Genomic DNA, 21253 nt, shown 5'->3' with positions numbered 1-21253 from the left:
GATTTTACAATGCAAATGATTCTCCTGTAATCTCTGATACAAATGAGTAGTCCATTATCCATATCTCGGTCACACCTGGCTCAGTTTGTCACTGAGCCAGAGGTGTTTGCCTGCCCCTTTATCTGGAAAAAAAACCTCTTTTTTGCATCTTTTATCTGTTTACAGTCTCCAAAGCATAATATAAAATAATATCCATAATTACATGTACACTGTTGTTACAGACATTTCACAGTGATATTAAGAATCAATGTTTTACTAGTTTTCAAATGGTATATTACATGACACCTTTTAAATTAATATCATGACAACAGTGTGTGTGTTTTGAGCTGGTCAGGCCAGCTGAGTTTTATTGTTACATACAAAGGAGCCCTTTGCCATCTGGCACAGTGGTGTTCTGAGGTCACAATATTTTATTAGCTTAACTAAACTACAGTGAACTAAGCAAAATAATAAAATACATAAAAACAAATCATATTACAATACAGTAGGTTAATGTCAAACCTCAAATTAGTCTAATTACCAGCTGATTAAACCATATCAAAAAGACCAAGAATTCTTTATAAGCTCTGTGCAATGATTTGGGAAGACAGTAGTCTTGGTTAGGTATCAACTCCAGAAATAACAGTGTATTATCAAACATAGTGCCAATAGATATATTTATGTTCTAGCCAAATATCTGATACAGGGAGGATCAAATCACTTCCAGATTGAAGCTAATGTTGAAACTACAGCTCTGATGTTAATTAAGGCAGCATGCCCAAATTATCAGTAGTTAGGTAGTATTGCCAATCTCTTATTCCCAATATAAGCTTACTTTAAACATTCTAACACAATTCAAGATGACACACCTTGTTAAATTTAATATTCAAGTGACAATTGAGGTGAAAACACATGATTGCTCAGGATTAAAGATATAACTACTAGCCCAAAAAATATATGCATGTGTGATTTCTTAGACAGCTGATTGTTTAACTTAGGGCTGTTTTAGGTATTTTAGGAGCTATTCCATAAACACTGTTTTCAGAGTCTGTGAGTTCTATGCATGTACACACTCTCTGCCAGCCATCTTCAGGACTTCAAAAAAAAAAGTTGAAGAATGTTTAAATACGGGTGTGTCTTTCTACTGATTAAAAATTAGAAAAGAAAACAAAAATACTGACACAATGCAGGAAGGTTCTCATTACTCTCGATTTTATTCAGCTTCAGGAAGCTGGCGTGGGGTTGAAAAGATTAGCTGGTGATCTTATTGGTTCAGATGTTTTAACATTGATGTAATTGTTGGCTGACTAAAGGTTATGTATTTGTAGATGTCAGATCTTAGATTTAGCATGTTGCTGGACTCTTATCCCTCACTGGCTGATGGGAGGGTGAGGAAGTACAGACCTCTTGGTCAGGCATGGTAGTGTTGCATGGCCAGAAGCCAGTAGCTGCAGCATCACGCAATGTAGCCCAACAAGCCAGAATGCCAATAATTGAAGTTATCTTCCTTTCCTTTAGTTTTTGAAGATGGAGGGGCCTGGTTGGTTCCTTCCCCCTTGGAGAACTCCTCATCAGAAGTCCCTTGGCAAATCAGAATAGAGCACTCTCCTTCTAAGGTCACTGACATCAAACAGCAGGGCCCAGTTAGGTCACTTTTATGCTAAAACAGAATCTTCCCCATTCCAATTATTTAAGACTCAGGAAGTCTATGTATCCAAAAATATATCCAGTCTGTCAGCAGGTCCACAGGTCATGGGTCCATAAACATTATCTCAACCATCCTGTAAAACTCCTGACTCAAAAGTGATTTTTGAAATGTAAGGCTAGCAAAATGTTGGAAATCTTAAGAAAATAGCAATTACACGTTCATTCAGCCATGCAGATAGAGGGACAAACTGAGAGATACTTATTACTTCCCATTTTACATTTTGGTTGACCTCCACAGCTGGGTGAAAGGTAGTCACAATAAAAGTCATTGCCTCCTAAAATCACAATCTCGAGGTTCAGTTTTTACCTACACCCCTAACTGACTCACATCCCTCTGGTGTTAATTCTTTATTGTAGTCTAATTTCTTTTGATTTGGTATTCATCTTTTCAAAGGAAACAAAGGAGAGTTTATAATCCTGAGATTAAAAGTAAAATCTACACAAAGAGTAAAGTCTTGGAAAAGCTATTACAAGAAGAGTAATTGAGTAATTGTTCTTTTTAAGCAGTATCTATAAAACATGTATTTTTACAATTTATATAATTAAGACTAAAATTGTACTTTACCTATTAAGACATCATCTTGGTCAGAACATACAATTGTTACAGTGTAAGACTTTAATTGCCAGTGTAAGTTAAATACACATACCTCAAGGTGATATATTATGCAATGTGTGTTTGACACTTTTTCCATGTGAATACTCACTGTAGTTTAGGTATCTTGGACTATTATTTCTCTGTAATGCCCCCCCCCATTGTCTGTTACCTCGTATTACCATGAAAATATTTGAAAATCATTTCCAGCTGAGAACCAGGAGACAGTGTCTCTGTGGAAGGATGTTCCCCCCTGGTTTTTTTCATCTGTGTGAGCTTCCTTTGTTTTCCCTTCCTCCCCGTTTCTTTTTGAAGACTTTGTTTACTGCTTAAATGCAAATTAAGCTGTACCTGCTGTAGCCTGGACAAAATGTTGTTGTGTTGTTCCCTGGGGACTTTGGCAGAGGTGCACTTGAGTGTCTTTGTTCTTCTCTGTCAGAGACGACAAGTAGTTTAGTATAACTGGGCAATTGCTGATGTGCTTGCAAAGGTGCTTTTGTGTAGCAGAACTGAAGAGGTCAGTTCTTTTATTCCTCCTTTTCAACTGATTTATGGAATCACTGGGGTGGCAGTGGCATCAGCATGAAGATTACAGTCAGCTCTTTCTCTCTCTCATACATTGTGGCTGATTCTGTTTCCTAGTGACTAGACACTAGTTGGGTGAGAACTACCTGCCTGAAGCCCAACCTGGATAAAATATTTGCAGGTAATGCTAATAGGTTATGAAGAAACAACTGTAGGAAATAAAGGTGATACTTGTCCCTTCAAATAAAGATGTTTTTCCCCTGTTGATGACTCAGGTTCACCACCTGATGTCCTGTTGGACACTCAACTGCTGATGTATGCTTTTTGTCACCTCTGTGTTGGAATTCTAGTAGTCCACACTAGATGAGCTGTCACTTGAAGGCCTCTCTCAGAAACTTAAATTAGTTCAAAAGGCAATGTCTCATTTACTGTATGGTGCTCGTTGTAGGAAACTCATTACACCTATGCTCCAAAGACTAAACTGGCTTCATGTTAGTTTCTAGGTCCAATTCAAAGTTTTGATTTTGATCTATAAAGCCCCTTTTGGTTTGGGTTCTATGTATCTTGAATATCGCTTCTCTGTGCTTTATCCCAGCAATTGAAATCATCAGAGACACTTGATTCCTGAGATGTGTTTGACTGGTCAGGATCATCTGTTGAAGACTCTGGAATTTAGAGTTTGCTCCTCTACTCTTTAGTCTGGCAAAGTCCAAATAAGTTAACCTTTAGGGATGCTCAGTTCACACATTTTCTGTCTGAAGGGGCTGAGTAATTTTGCATGTGTGAACTGATATTGGATTGGGTGACAGAGATTTATTAGTTTTTATTATAAAAGTTCCTAGATATTGATGATAGATGGGAAAAATAAATAAGATTTGACAAGGGTTACTTGTTTGAGTTGATTTGAATAAAGTTGTTGCCTTTTATTTATTAGTCAAGCATATCTATCTTCTTATTAGCAGTACTTCAGCAAAGTACCTCTGTAGTTATGATCTGTAACATCTAAAAATAAAAATGAAAGGGTTTCTGTGTTTTTCTCAACTGTTTTTGTTTCCTAATCATCTTGAGATTTTGCACTGTACAAATTGTAAAACCTTTGTAACAGGCAGCGTCAATCTCCAGTGTTCTTTAGAGAATTGTAAAACCTTTGTAACAGGCAGCGTCAATCTCCAGTGTTCTTTAGAGAAGCCTTTCAGTCATTGCTGATCCATTTCCTGGATTAGTCAGGCCAAATTGTGGGTTATTTCTTCGGTTAAGCTTTTCCTTATTACCCACTATTCTAAGAGCCAGAAACCTGTTGCAGCATGTTGATTTGAATCTGTACAACTAGGTAAATTTCCAAATCTTATGTTTAAAATTTAACTATAAAAAGTTTTTAAAAAGTTAGCAATAGTATTTTAGTCTCATTTAGAAAGATTGCACCGTGAATTACAGTTAACAATTTGACAAACTCTGTGTGAGCACACACGCAGTGCTTAAATTGGTATTGTAGAACAACAGGAAGCAGACACATTAATACATTTGTTAGGGTAGGATGTCAGATATTTTAGTACATATTACAAATCCTTTAAATCCTTGAAAACAGCAAAAGTCAGGAAGTCTTGTTTAAAATTTTCCAGCATATGTGTAAGGTTCAACAGGATGTATGGCTGCCTGTGGATTGTTAGATGAGTAATCTATGAAAATCAACTTGTTTGTTGTTTTTCATGTTGTCTGTTTGTGCCCTGACAGTTTAACATCAGATGTATCTTGAAGTCTGAAGTCAGTAAGCAGTTCAAGGTTGAAAATAAATATGGTTATGCTTTGTAGCATGCAAAATCCTCAAAGGTTGTTATTCTATAGTGTTTGTTTGTAATAATATCTCTCAGGGCTTTAAATGACATTTTGGTTGTTTGTCTGATTAGTCAAATGACTTAAGAAAGGAAGAAAAGTAAGTAAACAAATTTTAGAATTAGTGCTGTGATATCAGATATGGATTGATTTCAGAAATGTAATACTGAACTTATGATATCCTTGAAAAGACATACTGTAAAAATATGCTGCAATATATATGTTTTTAAACACATAATTTTGTACTAAGCTGCTGTTTATCTCTTCTGAAAAACAGGCTGTCTTTCTGGGGGCCTGTATATGGGTTTAGGAATCTAACTTGAGATGCCCAATTTTAAAATCTTGTTTTGTATGTCTGTATATAAGGTGTTTAACAAATAAATAAAATAATGCAATATGAAAATATCACAGCAGAGCCACACAAGTTTCAAAATCAGTCTGTATATAAGAGAAAAGATGTAGTCCAAGAAGTTTACTGATGTAAGTTTAGTAAACTTACCACACTCCTTTCAGGAAGTTGCGCTTAGACTGGGGACCAGGTTCTCATTAGGACATGAGACAGCTTCAGGACCCTATCACTACCCAAAAAATGGAAGGCCCAAGATGGCAGGGGACCAACTTCCCAGCTTGGATACTTTTTGAAGAACCTGTCGCTAGGCATAGATTTCCAATTTCCCAAACTCTAAATGTCTCATTCTGGAGTGCAAAGCCAAAGAGCTAGGGAAATGTGTCTTTAAACTGGCTTTTGAAAGATGTGCACAGATTATGTCCATACCGCATCTTAAGCAGGGGGAGGAATGGGGATGGATGACCGTTGTCTGGCTTTCCAGGGGAAGGGGTATACCACTTTAAGTGCAGAAAGGCATGGATGTTGCTGCACATGCAGAGCAGGTCAGCATAGGGATGCTGACTCATCCCCCTCGCCTTTCCGCCCCCCCCCACCTGACTGGTAAGAGAGGAGGTGACAGTTGAGTGGGAGAAGCCCTCTTTCTTCTGGACCAAGTAGAGCAACACCCACCCTTGAAAGTGGCAAAATGCCAGGTTTGGTCAGGATCTGCTGTGAGTACTGCGCTAGCCACTCCTTTACTGGGGGACTGCGAAGGAATTTTTCCCTTGCTGCCAGATTGGCTAAGGCAGACTGGGGAGGCAGGTTGCCTTCCCCACAGGGTTCAGGGATGGTGGCTTAGTTGAAGTGAACATATGATGTCACAGCTTATTATGTAAGTGTGGAGCAGATGTTCAGTACAGGTCCCCCATAGGGAAGTGATACAGTGATCAGATAAATGGTTTGGTAAAGGATTTTAAGGGGGTATTTGTTAAAGGAGCAGAAACCGGGGGTGTTTGGGGCTCCTATGACTGGCACAGCAGAGAGTCAACCACTCTTTCCTTTATAACTCACCTTAACCCTCATTTGAGAGTGGAGGGGGGCTGTAAGGTCCCAGCAGTGGGTTGGTTGGGAACCAGGATAGAAAAGGGGTGGGGAAACCCCCCTCTGTAATGAAATGATCATGGAGTTACCTGCACTGTACGCTTGTTTATCCAATAGCCCCAGACAGTTAAGAAAGTTGTGGCCTAATTAAACTACATCCAGTATCTTATGTCCTTCTTCCAGTATAGCATAGAGGGCATACCTTACAATTTAAGGTCTTTTTGAAAGTCATTTTTTTCCAATTTTAATAACGCACAGAAGATTCCTCGCTGAGCTCTGTTCATAAGCCAAGTTTCAAACTGCATTCACCTGTTACTGCTGTAGTCTGGGCCAAAAAATGTGGCCAGGTTTTCTTTTCCAATGAACAGGGGTGGTGATGGTTTGATGTCCATGTACTCGGAATTCAAAAAAATGGCTGAACGATTTTAAAAATATAAACCATTTATTTGGCAGAGACAAAGTATGGAAAATTCCAGGTCAAAGTTGCATTTATGAATGAGTGTAAAAGTCACACACGTATACATACACGTATCGCAGATATACATGTACTACATATATAAATGTGTGCTTTCTGTATGTATGGTATGTATTTACACGCAGACCACAACATTCAGATTACATTGCGTGTGTAAAACCAATATGATGTGATACTCTTGAGAGATTTTGCCCATTCTTTTAATTTAAGGTGTTGCAAATAAATAATTTAACTTATTCATACTTTCTTTACATCTTATCCGATTATATATAACCTTTTAAAAAGTAATGTTTGTTATCTATGATCACACCTAGTGATGAAGACAGAACTGATGAACTCCAGACTCAGTGTAGCTGAATTCAAATACCTAATCACTTATTCTACCATTTGTTTCAGAGGGTTTTTTTGCAAATGAAAAATGTATGGAACATTTTTACTTGCATCCAAGGTTAAATTTCAACAGGTAGAAAAGTGCTCACTCATCTAAACTTCAGCATAGAGTTATAGTCCATCTAGCTTCCAACATGCTAAATGAAGTGAAATTCTTAAGAGCTAAGAATGTCTAACAGAAAAACAATCAACGAATGAAGAATGCTCTGATCCTAAGTCCAAAACTTCATGTAATCAGTCCTGGACCATACCCCCTTCCTCCCCCAAAACGCTTTTATAATCTGATATCATAAACTATCAGAAGTGACAGATTTCAGAGTAGCAGCCGTGTTAGTCTGTATTTGCAAAAAGAAAAGGAGTACTTGTGGCACCTTAGAGACTAACAAATTTATTAGAGCATAAGCTTTCGTGAGCTACAGCTCACTTATGCATCTGATGAAGTGAGCTGTAGCTCACGAAAGCGTATGCTCTAATAAATTTGTTAGTCTCTAAAGTGCCACAAGTACTCCTTTTCTTTTATCAGAAGTGAGTTGAATGTTTTATGCTGTTGGCAAGCAATGATTCTCAGCTGTAAAATAGTATACTAGCTTGGTGTTTGCCCTGGCACACACTGTAATATTGTACTGTACAACTACTTTGTTCTCACTGCTATGTTGTTTCCTCCTCTTCCTCCCTCTCCCCCCCTTGAGTTCTAGCATATTAATGGCTGCTTTCTAGGCAGTTACTAGAATTAGAGGCTCAAGCTGCTTCTGTGTCTGTCAGCTTGTTTGGAATGCAGCATTTAAATGACATTATTAGGTATTAATAGTACTAGGTAGGACCAGTATTAGGTAGGACCAGTTTTAAAAAAAGCTGGAGTTTTATATGCAGGTGGAGTGCTCACTTGTGCACCTATTTTTGTATTCAGACTTCTACAAATAGGGTATATGGCACAAGTGGGTCTAAAGCACCTGCTTTTATGCAGTTTGTGTATACATACAAAATGTGTGTGGGAGTAGGTGGGTATATGTGTAAAAATAAGTATCTGTGGGTGTCTATATATATTAATAATAAATACATTTTAAATTGGGGCCTTGATCTTTTTCATAGAGTTGTAGCATACTGGTTGTTTGTAACAGGATTCAAGGTAGGAGAGGAAAATGGCGAAACAAATTTGTAATAAGAATGACCTGCCAGGGTTAGAAAGAGTTTGAGAGACGTATACAAATATTTCAGAGGAAATAAACTTTCCTAAGTGTTAGTTCTGGACAAGTAATCCATAAAAATATTTACCGGATTGTGAAGATGGCCTGAGCATTGATTCTTTTAATCACTCAAGCAACTTCCTAAAGCGACAGTAGAACTAGCCTCAGACTGGAAATCTTCCAAAATAATCCTGTTAGTAAAAAGTTTATTGTATCTTAAAATAAGCTGCATGGATACATTGTATAAATATTGAAAGATATATACCATTTATATTGAGTCATGGCAATCCTTTATTAGTTAAATTGAACATACCTGTAATTTATTTATAACAGCAAATTTTGTTCCTTAATGTTTTTGTCAACAGTAGCTTAATTATCCTTGTACTTTTTAGAACTCTGTATTACTTTGATATGTGACTGTGAACATGTACTTAGAATGATTCTGCCCCCTCCCCCCCAAAAAAAAGTTGATCTTAGATAATAGTTTACTGAGTATCCAAGGTATTTGAATTAAGATACTTTTTAGAGTTTTACATTCATCATAATCCACTGCAACCTCTTGTGTCACATAGCTGGAAAAAAAAGAGGACTTTTTGTCTCCCACAGCTTGATTTCACCAGAGTATTTTGTTTTTTTAAAAACCCCTCTATTCATAACACACAGCTGTAGTCAATAATATAAGGAAAATCTTTGATCTATTGTGGTCTCATGTTCGAAGGCAAATATTGTGACATGGGGATGGGAGGGGGAAATTACCTTTTTAATGAATCTTTCTTTATAGATGTTGATCAGATGAGCATTGAGAAAATTTTGATACACCAAAACTTTCTAATATGTGAATATGGATGTTCCTGTCCTTCCTCTGAGTGTTATAGGAGTTGCCTTCCTTTTAGAATACCTTGAGCACAGTAGCCTTTTCTTTTATTATAACATAGTTAGTAGAACTACACAAGCTCTTATAGGATGGTTTGTGAGTCAGATATACCTATAGTCAGCTACTATTTCAGATTCTTACAAGAATATGATAAAGCAATCTAAAAATATATATTTGTAGACTTTGTTGTAATAAGATTGATTTTGAAGTTCCAGGTCAGCCTATCATCATCCACTTCAGGTTTATTCCTAAAAAGTGGTTTTTGCTAGAAGTTCCCTTAGCTAGATGAAAAAACTTGATTTTCTGTAGAACCTTTCATGTTTAATGTATCATAAAACCATGGCCTAGATACTGCTAGTGATTGTGCTAGTAAACACAGCCACAGATTTATTTGCAGCAATACCTCACTCAGAGTCTTGAGCCTATAAACAGTTTTAGAAGTGTGTGAATATTAGTCTGTACTTTCTCTCGCTAAAGAATGCTGTCCGAATTTTCACTTCCATATGTAGAACCACCTGAGAAGAGACATGGGTTCAGTAGCTTATTCAGAACTTTTTTGAGCCAGTGATTTCAAGGTCTGCTAAAGGTGCTGCACAATTAACAAATGGGTTCTTATTATTTTACAGTGGTATAGATTGTCATTAAAATATTTTGAAGACCTGAACAAAACAGCTCTTTGGAGAATTAGTATACCATACAAATAAGACTTATAGATTCATAACTTACAATTTCTTCAACTAGGACAATCTGGACTTCCAGCCAACCCAGTCATCTTTGTAATCTTTTTTTCTCTCTCTCAGTGGGTGGGAGGGTAGATTAACTTCCAAGAGGTAAATGAAAGAAGAGTAGTAGATCTAACTCTTCAGAATATAAACATGACATTGCTGGTAAACTCATTAGATACAAACAATCGGAGGGTATTACCCATGTTTTAAAGTAAACAGTTCTGAATTCATATTTGCAATAAGGCTTACTATCCTTCAGGTTGCTTGAGTCTCTCCATGTTTACACTGGCTTATGCCAGCCCCTTGTTGGTACTATGTGGATGGAGTTTGTAACCACAAACCATTATATTACTCTTGACTCAGCCTTCTCAGAAGTCAGAATGAAGTTCTTTTTCTCCAAGACACTGCAATAGTGTTTAACCTCAATGTAACAGGCTCCAAATCCCAGTTTTTTTAAAGAGAAACAAATTTTACTGGTAATACAGAAAATATACACTTATTTTAAGAAGTGTTAAATAAAATGTAGTTAGGCAAAACTATACTGTTTTAGAAGATCACTACAGAAAATTGCCTCTAAACAACCCCCCATCTTTATTAGGAAGGTAACAAGAAACCCTACATAGGTGATGCAAGCCCTTTTAGTGCACAGTCTGTGTCCTCAGGAAATTTTATAAATTCCAGCATTTCTCAAGAAATTTCATTATTTCTAGGCTATCTTAAAGACACATCTATTTAAAAGGATGGGACTTGTTTTGCTATAAAGGAAATGCATTTTTTTGGTCTTCCCCAGGAGTGCATTACTTTGTAACTTACGCAACAGGTTATTCATTATACCATCTTACCAAAGCCAGTTTAATCTGATTCATGTGTCTTGTCCTCAGTCTCTCAGGGCTTGTTTAGACAGTCAGCTCCTCTTTAACTCCTTCCAATCACATGTAGTATGTAGGCTTTACTGGCCTTTGTTTAATCTAATGACTCACAGAAAACACTTTTTCAGATAAAGTATGAATGTGTTTACTAGACAAATCTTATGAACTCTTTGTCCATGATCAGCAATACTTTCAGAGATATTACGTAAAGGTTCAGAAGTTGAGCCTGGATCAACACTGATAATGGGCTCTGGGTTCATGTTTACCTTTGCATACTACCATTTGAGGTCATTGTTAAGCAGTGTTAGGATTGTTTTCAGAGGAGAAAATCCTTGGAAATGGGATAGAAAAGGAGGTGTAATAGAAAATATTTGAACTACTGGAAAATATTCAGTGGGTATTATACCAGCTTGAAAAATAGAAATCAAAACTGACGGTCAAAGAAAAGTGACCGGATAAGGCATTTGCATACTTATTACAAATTTTCCTCCAGTGACTCCAAGAATTCTTAATAATTTTTCATTTTCATTCTTTGTTCTGTTTTGGCTAAGGGTTCATAATTAGTAAAACACACTTTTTTTTTTTAAAGGAATCCAAAATGTTCTGAGCTTGTTCTGTGCGGTCCTTACAGAAAATAAGGTTCTCTTTCACTCTGCAAGTTTTCAGAGGCTCAGTGATGCCTGTAGAGCACTGGAGTCCTTAATGTTTCCTCTCAAATATAGGTGAGTTTTGTTAGACAACTTTGACACTTTGGAGGTGATGCTGAAAACCTGTATTTATACAAGTTTTCCTTACTCATGCAAGTTGTTCCATTGACGTTAATGGACTATTTTCATGAATAAGGATTACCACATGAGGAAAGGCTCTCAGGATCAGACATTTGGTCTTACGGTTTGTGTACTTTATCTATCAGAATCTCATTTAATCCATTTCAATGTAAATTGTATGTAATTTAACAAAAATACGGTGTAGATACCTTGCCAGATACCTGATTATAAATCTCTTTTTCTAATGCAGTCATGATCCACGAGCAGAGGCTGACATGTGTACCAGTTTGTGCAATCGTTTTGTAAGGTGTACAAATGTCCATTATGGACTACAATTCAATCAATAAACTAATTCCTTGTCAAAAAAGCCACATTTGAACCCATTTTTTTATGTCAAAAGTTAGTGTATCAGCCTTTTAGGGCAACAGTCAGCAGTGCCATCACAGCTGGGGTAGGCATACCCGTGCTAGCTTTAATCTATGTAGCATGGCTAAAAATAGCAGTTAAGGTGCAGCAATACAAGCTGTACAAGCCCACTCGGAACCCGCAAGAACGTACTCGCATTGCTAGCCCGTGCTGGGGTCTGTGCCACCATGTCTTCACTGCTATTTTTAGGTAGGTTAGGTAGATCAAAGGTAGTGCGAGTATGCCTACCTGAGCTGCAGACCCACCTCCAACTGCAGTGTAGATATATCCTTAGTTGCACAAATGAAAGAAGTGTAATTCTAAGGCAAATGTCTGCAAAAGATACTTCTAACTTTGAGTATGCAGAGTTCTTGTATTTATTCAAAATAGTTCAAAGACAGGTTTGTATCTTATTGTACAACAGAAAAATTTTGTAACAGATTGGAAGTGAATTTTGTAATATTGTTCCATCATGTTAAAATACTTGTGAAATTTTCCCATGTGAAAATCAATCTCTGAGAGCCATGTGTGAGTGATGTTACAATTTTTTAAAATTTAGATCCATGTTTAAATATGACTCAGATCACAAGTTACAAGAGTACTGTATTCTCAGTTTATTCCTAAGTAAACATTGTCTGCATCACAAAGCTCTACACTTGGGGATTTCATTGTTATGTGACACTGTACAAAAGTAGTAATTAGCATTATATATTGTACTGCATGCTTTACTTCAAACATACTATGTTGTAAAAACTTAGTGTATGCTCCATAACAGATCTAATTTCTCTAGTGCAATAATAATCTCTTTGTACACATTTATCATATTAATGGGCACCATATAAGAACCTAGATAGACAGATTACTATGAATATTCTTTTTTGTCTTTTCTTCTTAGTTTACATGCATAGTCAGAAGCAGTTTATTTATTTGTGATAGATTTTTATAAAGGAATTACAAATCCCTTGTGATAATGGCTGGGGTTTTAATGTACTACTTTATATTTTCATGCTGGAATGTCCTCATAACTTTGAGTATGGTACTTTATAATTGATGTACTGAATGCCCCAGAATTTTAATTGGCAAATTATGAAGTAGTTACAATAGGTGGCAGGAAGGTGATGAAAGACTTCATTTAATGGGGCAGACAAAAAGCAAAGCTTTTTATTAAATCTCTTCACAGTTATCCCTATATTCCAATTCTACCTGCACAGCTGCTAGAAGTTCTCAGTTCACCAACACCGTTCATTATTGGTGTACATTCCATCTTTTGTGCTGACATTCATGAGCTTGTAAGTATGCCTAAAAAGAATATGTACACTCATGGTGACAAATGTGATATTGGTGTAGAGAATTTTTTGTGCTTCAAGCGTTATTAGTTTAAGCTATTCATAGCCATACAAAGTAAACTCCTTGGGGAATTCTGCGCATAAAAATTTTGTACACAGTATTTTAGAATTCTATATATTTATTTGTTAAAAAGTAAATATAATTGAGCTGGTTTAAATTATTTTGGTAAGTTATTTAAACTACAATACAATGGATGAAGAATGGGAATGGGGAGCATTGGAGGAATTCCCCCAAACCTCCTCTGTCTAATAGTAATGTAACTAATATTGACCCTTTACGGCTAGTTATTAGTCAACAAATATATGCAGTCATATGCTCAGTGTTACATCATAGGCAACTGAAAAGTAAGTGAGGGCTGGGGACTCAAACTCACAATTTATATTGGCTGCTGACATCTCCAGAAATGTCAGTAGCAGACAATTCATGGAGCATATTTTGACAGGAGATTTTTTCAATCCAAAAATTTAGACCAATTCTAATCACTAAAGCACCATAAGCATTTATAAGGCCACACTGTCCATTACAATAAGGCTCCTTTACATACTTTGGCAATGTAAAGAGCTTAAAATTTTTAGACCTGTTTTATACTCCTGGGGGAATTCACTAAGAACAATGGGAACAATTCACTAATCTGCTACATTCTGCTCTGTCTGAAGAGATACTCCTACCTCCCCAGAAACACCCCCAAAAGCCCTGCCCTTCCACGCTGAGCGTGCCACAATAGCGATTGAGAGGGGACAGAGTGTCTCTCTCTAATGCATGACTGCCCAGCCCTCCTGTCCTGGCGGTGATTTATGTCTCTAGTGGCTGCTCCAGGCACCCAAACAGTGCAGGCAGGGGTGCATGACTGCTTTTGCAGCTTCCCTTTGCTTCCCCGTCAGAAGGCATTTTTTTGCTGGGAAGCAAAGAAATCTGCAGGAGTCATGGATTCTGCACATGCTCAGTGACACAGAATTCCCCAGGAATGAAAGAACCGATAGATAAAGCAGGACAATCAGTAATGGGCAAAACCAAAAAAACCCCTCACACACCAATTAATTGAACCTGTTGTCAGTTCTTCTACAAATACCAATACAAGCTGTCAGAGGGAAATAGGGTGAGGGAGGGGAAAACTCAGAAGAATAATTTTGAGATTAAGATGTGAAGTCAAGACAGGGATATATTTCCAGCTCTGCTTCAGACTTCTGTTGTGACCTTGAGAAATTGAATTAGACCAACATTTGCCAAGGTGTCCTTTGATTTGGGGGTCCTCCATTTTTGCAGTTGTGGTTGCTCAGTACTTCTGAAATTCAGTCATAAACTATCTCAAGTTGAGACCCAAAAACTAAGGCATCCAGAACTAGAGGCCACTCTTGAAAGTTTGTCCCCTCTCTCTCTCTCTCTAATTCACATAGGTGTTTTGAGGTTACATTCATTAACATTATTTGTGCCCAAGTTCCTTCATTAATGGCACTATAGAATTGTGAAGTAATATTATCTTCACAAATTTTAGGTTAAATATGTAAAATCTGAATGTCTGTTTGATGTTTTAACTATGTGCATCACAGAACATACTATATATAAGTATTTGTTTTTCTTTTTCAGTTGGATGTAATTATAGCAGACCTGGATGGAGGAACAATTAAAATTCCTGAATGTATTCATCTATCTCAGCTCCCAGAGCCACTGCTACATCAAACTCAAACAGCTCTTTCTTTAGTAAGTCTCATTTCCTGATCAACTTGTCCAACTCTTTTTAAAAATGTAAAAAGAAATAAAATCATTGAATATTATGAAACATTTTGAAAATGACTTATGAGATTTAAAAGCAAGATGAATTAACTCCTTAAATGTATTGTGTGTGAATACCAAATATACTCAGAATTTAAAAGATGGAGATTACACTGTGCCCTAAAGGCCCATCGGTCTACTCTTTGGCAAGCAATTTTTATTATATGCAGGTATACCCAGATACGATATTGGAGGTTTATATATTTTTCACTTAAACATCTTCTCAGATTTAGAATCATAGGGCTGGAAGGGACCTACAGAGGTGATCTAGTCCAGTCCCCTGCATTCATGGCAGGACAATTATTATATAGACCATCCCTGACAGGTATTTGTCTAACCTGCTCTTAAAAATCTCCAATGATGGAGATTCCACAACCTCCCTCGGCAATTTATTCCAGTGCTTAACCACCCTTACAATTAGGAAGTTTTTCCTAATGTCCAACCTAAACCTCCCTGGCTGCAATTTAAGCCCATTGCTTCTTGTCCTATCCTCAGAGTAAAGAACAACAATTTTTCTCTCTTCTTCTTGTAACAACCTTTTATGTACTTGAAAACTGTTATGTCCCCCTCAGTCTTCTCTTCTCCAGACTAAACAAACCCAATTTTTTCAATCTTCCCTCATACGTCATGTTTTCTAGACCTTTAAATCATTTTTGTTGCTCTTCTCTGGACTTTCTCCAAGTTGTCCACATCTTTCCTAAATGTGACGTCCAGAACTGGACACAATACTCGAGTTGAGGCCTAATCAGTGCAGAGTAGAGTAGAAGAATTAATTCTCATGTATTGCTTACAACACTCCTGCTAATACATTCCAGAATGATGTTCACTTTTTTTTGAAACATTGTTACACTGTTGACTCATATTTAGCTTGTGGTACGCTATGACCCCCAGATCCCTTTCCAAAGTACTCCTTCCTAGGCAGTCATTTCCAATTTTGGATGTGTGCAACTGATGGTTCCTTCCAAAATGGAATACTTTGCATTTCTCCGTATTGAATTTCATCTTATTTGCTTCAGGCCATTTCTCCAGTTTGTCCAGATCATTTTGAATTATAATCCTATCCTCCAAAACACTTGCAACTCCTCCCAGCTTGGTATCATCCACAAACTTTAAGTGTACTCTCTATGCCAGTGGAGGGCAACTTGCGGCCCACTGGCCGCACGTGGCCCATCAGGGTAATCTGCTTGTGAGCTGCCAGTTTGTTTACATTTGCATGGCTGCCGGCAGCTCCCAGTGGCTGCAGTTCGCAATTCCCGTAGCTCCCATTGGCCGGGAACAGCAAACCGCAGTCACTGGTAGCTGTGAGCGGCCGTGCAAATGTAAACAAACTATCTGGTGGCCTGCCAGCAGATTACCCTGACGGGCTGCAGATTGCCCACCACTGCTCTATGCCATTATCTAAATCATTGATGAAGATATTGAACAGAACCAGACCCAGAACTGATCCCTGCGGGATCCCACTGGTTATGCCCTTCCAGCATGACTGTGAACCACTGATAACTACTCTTTGGGAACGATTTTCCAACCAGTTATGATCCCACCTTATAGTAGTTCCATCTAGATTGCATTCCCCTAGTTTATTTACATACAAACCTACCTTGGTGTAATTGCTCACTGCTCACCTCTGTTGAAGCCATTGAAGCTTATGCCAGGGTTAAGTTGAATCCAGCATGTTCACTTCATTAAGTCTTTCCTCATAAGGAACTCGCTATGACCCTCGCATTTTCTGGATACAGAAGTGCAAAAGTAATTTAAATGAATGTACATTCAGTTCTGTTCTGGCCCTACCAGCAAGTGTTTGTATAAAATTCCTGTTGAATTCTATGAAAGAGAATGTTGTACACAAAGGAACAGCAAAATCAAGATATACTGTTAAAAAGGCAAAATAAGCCTGAAACATTTTCCTTGCTACATTGTACCCCAAAAACTTCCTTTCTGGGTTTAGAATTTTTTCAAAAATTTCATCCCAGAGATATTTATGTTGTGCAGTTATAAGCCTTTGCAATACAGGAGTTGCAAATCAAAACCAGTTAGAAATAATAGTGAAGCATGAACTTTAAAAATGCAGCTTATGACATTTAAGATGACAACCCTGGCATTCAACACCTACTAAAATCTATTGCAAACATTCCCCGTATTCCATCAATTGAAGTATTAACAAAAAATAAATAAGACCATGAAAAAAGTTAACAATTTTATTTGTACTTACTTTTTAACAATTATTTTCATTAATTAAAAAATATGTTACAGGTTTTACACCCCGATTTGGAAACGGCAGATTATGCATTCCCTCCACCACGAACGGCTTCATCACACTCAAAAATGCTGGTAAGACACATTATTTCTGACTTTGTAATAAATGGAAAAATATTAAGTTTTTAGAATTAGCTTCTTTTCAGAAGCTAGATTTCTGTATTTACTTTTCTCTATTCTTCTACAATATATGTGAGAAAGAACAAGTTCTTTAGCAAGAAAATACTATAAGTATTCACTTTTCTTAAACAGAAATGACATGAAGTACAAGTTAGAAAGTAATCTACAGATTTATTATTTTCCATTAGTTCAGTATGTTAAAAGAGAAATGATCTACTGTGCTAAATCCATGTTGCCCAGGTAAAGGGTACTATAGAAGTGCAAAGTATTATTATTGCTATTATTGAACTAGACTAGATTTCTTTAAATGTAGGCTTGGGAGGTAAAGAGTATTTTCCCCCTACTTGAAATTTGTTAAACCTGCAAAGAATGGCTAGTTGTCAGTTACATAGTTACTTTGTAGGCTAGAATTTTTTTTTAATGAAAACTTAAATTCCACAGGATTTAAGGTGATGGGCAGAGGGGTGCTCATGAGAGGGCAATGTACAGCCCCATAAACTACTCACCACAAGTTTGGAAGCTTGAGCTGGAGACTGTGTAAAACCAGTGAGAGAGAGCCAAGCCAGAAATTACTATGCATCACTAAGGTTTCCTAAGACCAGTAGTACACAAATAAAAAAACGAAGAAAGAAAAGGAAGAATCAGTGCTGTTGGAAGTGAATGAGAACTAAATATAGAGGAGAAGAGAGAAATAAGAGGTTGAGAGTGCTCCAGAATGCAAGCTTCCAGTGACGGACTGAAAAATGTGGTGTAAACCTGAAAATCAACATACTTGCATTCACTTATGAAATTTGATAACACCATCTCAGGAACCATTACTGCAAGACAAAAACCTGATTAGAACAGTGAATAAAAGAGAATTTCGTTTGGAAAATATTGTCAGCTCAACTCTTTAAGAAAGCCATTCTGTGTCTAAAAAAAAAAAAATGATGCTGTAGGTTATCTAGCAGCTACGGCAATGGTCTGACTATATGAGAAGTAGAGATGGGACTCATTAATTTTATAATAAAAAAGGAAACTAGGAATATATTTTATGTTTGTGCATACGCATGGTATATTTATAAACTACAAAGAGAATTCTAGCTTCTTAATGTTGCATTGGGCTCTGGTGAACATAAACTTGGAGGGAGGAGTATGTAATGCTATCTAAGACATAAAATGGAACTCTTTATTAAAGATAATAATAGCATAACTTCACTCAAATGCTGCAGTATTTTTCCTGTTTTTTTTAATATTTCTTGCTTCACCTTAAAAGATTCATTTTTCAGCCCTGAAGTCGAGGTGAAATCCTGGTTCCATTGAACATAGAAGCCAGGATTTCACCCTCTGTGGGTAGTCTTAAATTGGTGTAGTGCATATTACAATATTGATGCTTTCAATCCTGTATAATTTTTGTCTAACATAAGAGAAACAGACAGATAAATGTTCTGTGGTGAATACCTGTGTATATGACTTCTATAATTTGTACAAGTCACTATAAACTATTTGGTGCTAACTGTGGTGAGCAATCTGGCCCTGAAATAAATAGTGTATCTGCCAATAAGAGTAGCTTTTATTGAATCCTAAATTAATTTGTAAGAGGAGAGAACAACACTGAACACATTCTTAATGAAATTCAGGGCCATCGTTTAAAAAATAGTTGTTCTTTATAGAATCTTTAGTGAAACATAAAAATCTACTTCCAAAACAATCTATTGAAAGATTAAATCTTGATGTCATAGCTTAATAATTTGGTTCACTGTGGCCTGGAATTCATTTGTGCTTGTATTTTTCAAATCAAAGGTCATATTTTAAAGTGCATTTGAGACTTATTGTAAAATTGAAGTCCCAGAGCAACCTGCAGGTTGGCTACAAGAAGAGTGATTGTACTGTACTCTGGTTTTAGCTGAGGTAAAATGTACTAATCTAAAGTGACAGAAGGGATTGGTAGTGATGAGCATAATGCTCAAACTAAATTGCTAACTAACACACACATGTATATATAGTCACTCTACAATTGGGCTGCTACCCTGCTGTACTGTTTTGGATATTGTCTGAGAAAACTGATTATTCTGTTTTACAAATGTTTGTGACATAGTTTAATACTTGCAGGGGGGTAGGGAGGTAGGAGGAAGTTATAGAAGAAAAATGTTTTACACCATATTTAATCATCATTTCAGGATAAAGAAGTACGGGCAATTTTCCTTAGATTGTTCGCACAACTTTTCCAAGGATATCGGTCATGCCTTCAGCTGATCAGAATTCATGCTGAGCCAGTTATACATTTTCACAAGGTAAAAGAGAAAAAAGGTTGTCTGTATTTAGTGAATATTTCACATATGATTTGAATTCATATCAGTCTCATATACTTGCTTTCTGAACCAGCTTCAAATACACAATCTTGGAATTTAATTGTGTATCTGACATACAAAAATTTCTTTAGATATGATATGATAAAATCATATCATTCTGATATTACTGAGACGGTACTGTACAATACAGTTTAACAGGCCCGTTTACTGTTGCATTTACAAACAGATTTGTCTAAGATGAAATCTGTAACAAAGACTGCATGTTAATATTTAAAGTAAAAAAAAAACAATTTTGGAAGTAATTAATGGATTTCAAGAAATGTTTACCTATAGTTAAAAGAATCAACTTAATGTGTACTAGAATTATTTTGTATTTTGCCTCCCAGAAGTTTTATTGCTCAAAGAAAACAGATTTTTGAATGATTTTTAAAAGTGTGTGTGTGTGTGTGTGTGTGTGTGTGTGTGTGTGTGTGTGTGTGTGTGTGTGTGTGTGTGTGTGTGTGTGTGTGTGTTTGAGAGAGAAAGGGAGAGAATGTTCCAGTTCCGATACCTTTTTATTTTATTCAACAAAGAAAGTTTACAGCTATTGTCTCTTAAAACACTTTGCACTTATTATAAGCAGAAGAAGGTTTAAGCTATTAATATACCTGGAGTTGATTAAATTTTCTGTTTGTTTCCATAACTTTTCATTATACAGTGACCAATCCCTCTTTACATTCACTGCAGGCGGCCTTTTTGGGCCAGCGAGGCTTGATAGAGAATGACTTTCTAACCAAAATTCTCAATGGAATGGCATTTGCTGGTTTTGTATCTGAGCGAGGTCCTCCCTACAGATCCTGTGATCTCTTTGATGAGGTAAAAATTCTGTTCTATATGATGTATGTTATATTCAAAAGACAATTAAAATATAGATAAGATGTTTCTGTATGTAGAAAAATGGTAATTGAGAAACTTCTGAATCTTAATATATTCAAATAAATATGATTACTAAAAACATATTTTATAAATTATCTAGCAGTATCTGATCTTTTAAGTCCTGATGCATAAATGAGGATACACATGAAGTTACTGGGACAATCACTAACCTAAAGTTAACCATGTGTGTAAGTCATTGTAGGGTTGTGGCCTAATTTTTTTATGGTCCCATTTGGAACTCTGTATACTGATAATACCTGCTAGTATAGAATTATTTTGAATAATTTAATTATATTTTTAGAAATATCTTGCAGAAGTAAAACTTTTGACAAATGTTAATAAATTAAATACACACTTTGCCTCAGTTTCCTTGGTCAACATCTTCTCTTGTACAATGGAATTGTCAACGTTGCCACTGCTATAGCTGCAGTTTTTAAATTCTTGTCTAAAAAGACCAGATACAGTAAATTTTTCATCCAAACTTGCTGTGCTGTTTAAACTTGAATGTTTTATACAATACTGATATAGCTCTGTATTACTTTTATGTGGAAGGTTCAGAAACATGGCATGCTGTATTATAGATGTTAAATGAACACAGGAACATTATAGATGTTAAATTAACAGGAACACAGGTTTACTGCACCAGAGCGGTCTTAAAGTCCATCAAGTCTGGTATCTTGCCTCTGGAGCTGTGATTTGCCCTATGCCTAAAGCTTCAGAGGAAAGTGAATACTCCTGATAATTCACCTAGGAAATGGTACACTGCTTCCCAGAAGCATAAGAGATTTTTCAGTGTCCAATTTTCT

The 21253-nt window shown here is 36.5% G+C and overlaps 1 protein-coding gene across 3 annotated transcripts in view; it reads left to right on the top strand.

Annotated features, from left to right (window-relative positions):
- SBF2 (SET binding factor 2) overlaps window positions 1-21253 on the top strand; it is a 527933-nt gene that overhangs the window by 311787 nt on the left and 194893 nt on the right. For all 3 annotated transcript variants that reach the window (XM_043517429.1, XM_043517428.1, XM_043517427.1), the window contains exons 7-12: window positions 11169-11301; window positions 12932-13040; window positions 14683-14796; window positions 17119-17196; window positions 19401-19514; window positions 20259-20387. In XM_043517429.1, coding sequence (XP_043373364.1) covers window positions 11169-11301; window positions 12932-13040; window positions 14683-14796; window positions 17119-17196; window positions 19401-19514; window positions 20259-20387 — 677 coding nt within the window. The remainder of the gene's footprint in view (window positions 1-11168; window positions 11302-12931; window positions 13041-14682; window positions 14797-17118; window positions 17197-19400; window positions 19515-20258; window positions 20388-21253) is intronic.

This window comes from Dermochelys coriacea, chromosome 6 (genome assembly GCF_009764565.3).
Source record: "Dermochelys coriacea isolate rDerCor1 chromosome 6, rDerCor1.pri.v4, whole genome shotgun sequence".
NCBI lineage: Eukaryota > Metazoa > Chordata > Testudines > Dermochelyidae > Dermochelys > Dermochelys coriacea.
Note: the sequence above shows the minus strand (reverse complement) of the source record. Positions and strands in the feature narration are given on the sequence as shown.